Raw genomic sequence first — 7,164 nt, 5'->3', positions numbered from 1 at the left:
AATATGATATATGGTATGTAGTTAATGCGCAACAATTATTGCGATAACCACTTTCAGTGAAATGCATGCGATATTAATTTCAAGTGCGGATTCAGCAATATATAATTTGCGCTCTAAAAGCTGTAAATTTAAAATGTGTAACAGAAAGTCATTTTATTTAATTGAAAATTAATATTAATTATTTTTTTTAATTGCTAATTATTTTAACAATTAAATATTAAATTATTTTATATATGTTCCATTTAAATTCAATTAATTTTTTCTCTTTGTTTAACCGATTTTTGCTGAAAAGATATACAATTTACCTTTCAAAAAATGCTTAAACCTGCAAAGAAATTTTTAAAAATATTTCTATACATATTTTTATAAAAGAATTTTGTATAAAATAGAACTGCAAAAAAATTCCCATACCGGGAATCGAACCCGGGCCTTCCGGGTGAGAGCCGGATATCCTAACCACTAGACAATATGGGACTTGCGAACAGTTGTGGCAAATAACTTATTACAGCCGAACAGTGATCGATAATTACTGATCATGAATACAACTACAAGTATTAAAAACAAAAATTATAATTTAATTACAGAAATAGAAATAGTAATTAGGTATTGCCTTGAACTACAGAAGCACAAAAATCATGAATAAACATTGATTCAGATCTGCATAATTTTATACTAATTGAAAATACTGAATTATTTATTACTTTTCGTTGAAAGTAATTAGAAAGCAAAGTTTCATAACATCTAAAAATCACATCATGTCGTAAACAACGGTGTATTTTCACGTCCCTGTCCATATATTAAAATATATGTGTTTATGCACAAATTCAACCGAATTCAATTAGCACTTGCATGAAAAGCATAAATTTCAAATTCAATTTGCTTGCAGAAATCAAATAATATATTATATATGCTACATTAAATTAAAGTAATTCCTTATCGCCCAACAAGCTGGCAAATTTATGCAGTGTACACAACGAGCTTTTAAGCACACGCATACATGCATAGCTTTAAGCACATAAATGCACTTATAAGCATATTTGTCCATCGCTTCCGTCATATGCACCTGTGTGTGTGTGTGTGTAGACACAGTACCTTGAAGTCAGCTTGACTTGCGTGCTTCAGCTTTCTTAAGTAGCGGCTTCCCAAAACGCCACTCACAATTCTCACATGCAGTCAGTGCTTTCGATCACAAATACACACCTCGTACGCCCCTACTTCCTACCGACGGGCTGCGTGCTGCATTTTACCCGATTTTTATCACAATTTCCACTTCACGTTCCCACAGTCATTCGTCACTTTATCACGTGTGCTACGTGTTCGGCCACTTTGCCACTTTGACCCATTTTTCTTGGCAGCGGCAAAAAGCTTGTTAACTGTACATATGCATATTTGTGTGTGTGTATGTGTGTGTGTGTGTGTAGTGCTAGAAAAAACTCGGCTAGCGAATGTGAGTGCTTTATGGATTTTTGATTAAATTATATTTATGTAAGTGCAATCATATTGTACAAGGGATATAAACCGTTATACATTTTTATAAAACATTACATTGTTATTTTTGATTGGCATACAAACATACAAAGAGGTAAGCGTGTGTGTGTGAGGAAATCATAACGTAAATATAATAGAATCGGAATTAGTGGCAAGTAATGTAATGGCTGCACTTTCTTGGAAAAGTAAAGTCCATTAACAGTTGCCGGAGTGTATACTTAAGTTTTTTATAACACACACACATGCAATTGGCAATACTGAAGATGTACATATGTACATAAAAATGTGTATAAATAAATGCAGAGTGAACAATTGTGCTGTGGAAAATATAATAAAGTTTATGAAAAAAAAGTTTAATGGAAATTACTATTAAAATTAAAATTAACAATAACATTAACATTAATATAATATTAAAATTAAAATTTAAAAAATTAAAAATAAAATTTATATTTAAATTTAAATTAAAATTAAAATAAAAATTAATATTAAAATTAAAATTGGAACTAAAATTAAAATTAAAATTAAAATTAAAATTAAAATTAAAATTAAAATTAAAATTAAAATTAAAATTAAAATTAAAATTAAAATTATAATTAAAATTAAAATTAAAATTAAAACTAAAATTAAAATTAAAGTTAATATTGACATCAAAAGTAAAACTAAAATTAAATTAAGACTGAAATTAAAATTTATATTAATATTAAAATTAAAATTAAACTTAAAATCAAAACTGAAATTAAAATTAAAATTAAATTTAAAATTTTAATTAATATTAATATTAATATTAATATTAAATCTGAAATTAAAATTAATATTAAGAGTAAAACTCAAATTAAAGTTCACATTCAAATTCAAATTCAAAATTTAAAATTAAAATTGAAAACTTAATTTTAAATTAAAATTTAAACCGAAATTAAATTTTAAAATTAAAGTCAAATGTACGATTAAGTACTTGAAAGCTATGAAAGTCAATTATTTGTTGAAAAATTTCAAAATAAATTACAAATATACCTGTGTACATAAGTAAGTAATTGGTATGTATTGGAAAAAAGTGTCAAATTACTTTCATAATTACATATAAACACTTATCAAAAGTCTAATTTCTATGCTTTACTGGGTTTCCACACTGTGCAAACATAAGTACATTTTCTAGCAATCACGTGACCAATTCATATGATTACACGTGCATTTAGAGCTGATTCTCTATGGCTGAGCAAACAGCACTGACTGCTTCAACTCTTTCACAAGTCAGCCAAGGAAAAGCAAACAATAACTGGAGCACTTTCAATAAAAATTTTATTCATATATACACACATACATATATGTAAGAATGTATATGTATCTGTGCTGCTATCGACGTTGCATGCACATTTGCTATTAAAGAAAGCCATCGATGACCGCAACCTAAACCGTGCATCCAGCTAGACATAGTAGAGGTGTGGCAGCTGGCGTTACTATGAACTCGATATCGAGAATGTGAAGAGTTGTGAGGCTCTAATTCTAACACTGTTTAAAGTATATAAATATTTTTTATAAAAAATGCATAATTTATTTTTTGAAGTATTATACAATATTTATGGTACTTTTCTTTTGAATTCGCACTAAAGAACTTTAGATAGGTGGCATATACTATTTATGGAGAACGTTTACGAAGATCGTTCCAAAATTGAAAAATATAATAATTTTTTAACTAAATTTATGAGAACGGCGTTTCAAAATAGTGTGCTAATACTCCCTGAGAAGATGTAGATTTAAGTTTATGGAGAATTTTTTTTTTTCCTGTCAAAAGACGAAAAATATTTCTAGCACTTTTGCAATAAAATTGCATCTTAATTGATTATTTTCCTTATGCTATTCTAAGTATGCTCTATGTATGTTAGGTTTGATACTTTGGCCCGAATTCTTGTCTCCACACCTTGAATTTTTTTTTGGATACAATAAAACTTTCATGTTTTAACCCGAAATCCTAATTTTGACTACTTGCAGTCGGTCATTATGTCCAGCTGTTAACTGCTTGCGGTCAATGTTTTAACGAGCTGAATGCACGTGCACGAAACAACAAAAAACATTGTTGTGTTTGTATATCCACTTTTCTAATGCCTTTATTCCTGGAATAAGCGGAGAGCCTACAAACTTGTTTACATGTTAATGTGTACTTATAGGTATAGGTCGCATATATACGAGTACATACCTGGTAGTAAAAAAGAAACTAGGCAGAAGAAAAACTAGTTTGTAACTAGAAAGAAATCGATTTTATCATCAGAATTTTATCAACGAAAATATCAGGAATATACCAATTTTGAGAAAGTTGGATCAAAAAGAGAGCTTAGCTACATTGTGATATCAGTATTCTTTCAATAAAAATTTAGAGAAGTTTAACAAAATCTAAATTAAAATTGTTTTTTAGTTGAGTTAAACATTTATGCATATATCATTTTCGAACTAGTTTGGAACTAGTATGAAACTGTTATATTTCTAACCAAATCAACTGACATTTGCTTTTTCATATCATAATATCTTAAAAAATACCGATTTCTTTTAAGAAAAAAATTTCGTCGACTGACTAGGTGACTAGCTGATTCTAGTTGTAAAGTAGTTAGTAACTAAGTAGTTGATTTCAGATTAGATATTTGTATGTGTAGTACGTATTTATGCACAATATATGGAAAATGGTAATTGATTTCATTCTTCTCGTTTTTTTAGTTGAGGTTGTAGAATGTGTTACTTTCTAACTTTTTCGTTGTAAGTAGCTCCTTCCAGCATTAATATTGTTAGTAATTTTCCACTTAGTCAACAAACAATGTGAGAATACAAACAGAACCTTTGCGCAGCATAAAAAGGGGGAATATAGAAACTGCATGTATGCATGCCATACAGAGTACAACAACAATAAGTTATGACAGGTATGTATTTATGTAATGATTTGGTGAAAATGAGCATAATGCACGTGAGTACATTAAGTGAAAATTCATCCGAAAATTCCTTTCAAGAAATATTAACGCAGAAGCAACAAAATCTTTATTATATAAATTATGATGGAAAAAATACATTAATGCTAGCTATCTAATTTAGGGCTAAACATATATGTACATCCATAGAAAATCAAAACATATAAATTTTACGATATTTCTCGGCATTTATAAATGTATGTATGTATGTAGGTATAACTATATTGTGGAAAAAACAATGCCTACAAATTGTATGTATGTAGTTCTCTCCATATAGCATTGTTGTTGCTGCTAGCTATTATCGCTGCCTACCCACTCACTGTACGCTTAGTAGCGCGCTAGTGAGGGTAATTACGTTTATTCTATCTACATAGCTTGTTTTTACATATATTGAACTTATGTAATTGTTCTTTTTGTTTTTCAAATAAATATTTCAAAATTATTACGATCGTTGTTTGCGCAATTATTTTTTTAGCATTTAACTTCTAAAAAAACCGCCTAAGTGGGAAGTTCTAACGCACTGGAAATATTCCTGAGATATCACGCCGTCTAATTGTTATATGTTCCGTTCGATGTCACATAGCCTGGCTCAGAAGCAGTTCCACTCATAAGACGACATCGAAAAAATGCTTGATTCTTGGTTGGCATCACAAGAAAGACACAGTTTTACCGTAATAGTATTCGAGCTTTGCCAGATATATGGAAAAATGTTATGACTAGCAATACTTCGAATAATTCATTTGCAACCATTTCCTTATAATAAAATTGCATTTTCATCAAAACAACAAACAGCGAGAACTTAGTTGCGCATCTAATAATTAGTTTATATTTTTTAATCCCTTATACCAAATAACTAAAACATCGAAATATATACAGATATTTGAAACCAAGTTGATTAAAATTATTGTCCAACAATCCAGGGTAGAGAAAAGAAACAAAACACGTTGCACCTTATGCAATCTGTGCGCTGAGGGATTTCTTGATACACATGGCAATATTAAAGACCGTATCACATTCATTAGCGCCCTTCTCATTCTTGCAATTATTCACAATTTGTATTATTTCGGCATCATGTCCACTGTATTTTGGAAGTTGCATTAATTCCTTAGCTTTGGCATCGGCATCAAGGACGCCATCTTTCCACATACCCAGCTTTTGCATCAAACATTTGGTATGACACTTTATGTTCTCAGTGGCTTCGTTAACATTCATGCCATTTTGAATGAATTGCTTCAACTCATCCTCCGAGACTTTGGCTTCGTCCAGGCAAGCTTTGCTGAATTTCTCAAAATCGGCTGGAAGTTGACACTGCCACAGAAAATAATGGTATAGTACTAGCTATTTGACTTATTTTCATAATAATATGTATATATTTATATTTTTGAACTCACCACTGCCAGCGTGACTAAAGCCGCCATTATTGTCAAAGTGTAGAACGTTTGCATTGTGACCGAAAAAGGATGCGAGCTGCTTTGTGTTACTCTAATGAGGTCGGAAATGTTACTGAATTATCTGAATAATGGCGTTGAATTTATACTCAAACAATGGAAATACATGCCACTTTTTATTTATTGCCAAATTTATGGTCTGTTTACCAACATTTGCCTACAAACATATTTAAAGCCAGTTTTTAATTCATCACCCGTAATTTTCACAGCAATTTTGTCATCCATGCACTAAAATTAATCGGTTCACTGAGGTATTTCAACAATATTTTATAATTGCGTTAGAATTTCACTAAGCAATTGTTTATAATTTAGGGTAATTAGAGAAGTTTTTGTTTGTCAATTAACTAATCTATGTATAAGTTAGTTTAACTGTCAGTTTCTGATTTATGCTTACAGAGAGTTTTTGTTGTTAGTTCAATAATTAATTTGGAATTAACACATAGCACAACTGTGCGAAATTACCATTGCGAAATTATTAAATATTTTTAGTTGTGGTATTTCATTTGAAACTTCAGCGAAATATAAATTAACTAATTAAAGCCTTTAAACAATAAAACTTGTATGCTGAAAGTTTGGTTGGTCATCTGATCATTTGTGGAAATGTGTTTTCAAAATCTTTGTATTGATTTGAGTTTTTAGTACCACTCCAGTCATTAACAAACTAGCCAGCAAGGGATAGCCAGAAGAGTATGGAAAAAAATGTGCAACCAAGTGAAACATGCCCGCATCATTATAACTGGTGACTTTAACTAATTATTATTGGCGCTGTTCGTTGGACCGATGGCAACAATATGACTTACCATTAGAAAGCCATTTCCGTCTTTAACCGACAAATTTTTACATTCTCGGCAGAACTGAACTCGAGTTGCAATGCTTTTCCTGCACAGCATAGGTTTATTTTGCTTAAAAGAGACGTCTAGCTAAATTTTTTTCCAAATTTGTGATATTTCTTTAATTTTACCAAAATTCTATTCTTACAAAAAATACCACAGTAAAATTTAAAATGTACGAACTGCACTCTTTAGTACGTTACTTAAAAATGCCAAATTAAAGGGGGGAGTAGGCATATTTTTGTAATTTTTTTTACGTAACAATTTAAATCTATTTATTAAAACGAATGGCGCATTATAGTATGATATTTAAAGAATATTCTCTAAAATTTTAATGGAGAAATATTAAAAAATACGGCAATGGCAGCAATTATTCTGGAATGTCTGGAAAAAAGTTAAATGGCGGTGACAGTCAGTAGTCGGTGTTGGATCATTTGAAATCATAATATC

General features: G+C 30.0%; 1 protein-coding gene and 1 non-coding gene across 2 annotated transcripts; both read right to left on the bottom strand.

Moving 5' to 3' along the window:
* Window positions 1-402: 402 nt before the first annotated feature.
* Window positions 403-474, bottom strand: TRNAE-CUC (transfer RNA glutamic acid (anticodon CUC)). Its single transcript has one exon. It is a non-coding gene; the product is annotated as a tRNA-Glu (tRNA).
* Window positions 475-5,235: 4,761 nt separating this feature from the next.
* On the bottom strand, window positions 5,236-5,954 carry LOC106626790 (general odorant-binding protein 56h). Its single transcript, XM_014246623.3, has 2 exons — window positions 5,828-5,954; window positions 5,236-5,744 (listed from the first exon to the last, which is right to left on the bottom strand). Exons 1-2 carry the CDS (start codon window positions 5,879-5,881, stop codon window positions 5,388-5,390), a joined length of 411 nt encoding a protein of 136 aa, XP_014102098.1. The 5' UTR covers window positions 5,882-5,954; the 3' UTR covers window positions 5,236-5,387.
* Between the last annotated feature and the right edge of the window lie 1,210 nt (window positions 5,955-7,164).

Source organism: Bactrocera oleae, chromosome 4 (assembly GCF_042242935.1).
Source record: "Bactrocera oleae isolate idBacOlea1 chromosome 4, idBacOlea1, whole genome shotgun sequence".
Taxonomy (NCBI): Eukaryota; Metazoa; Arthropoda; class Insecta; order Diptera; family Tephritidae; genus Bactrocera; species Bactrocera oleae.
This window is presented reverse-complemented; position numbering and strand designations above follow the sequence as displayed.

Excerpts from the sequence above, each read along its gene's own strand:
- LOC106626790 (XM_014246623.3), bottom strand. The coding sequence starts at position 5,881 with ATGCAAACGTTCTACACTTTGACAATAATGGCGGCTTTAGTCACGCTG. Across the intron at positions 5,745-5,827 it reads CTTTAGTCACGCTGGCAGTG|TGTCAACTTCCAGCCGATTT; the intron begins GTGAGTTCAAAA and ends TTTCTGTGGCAG.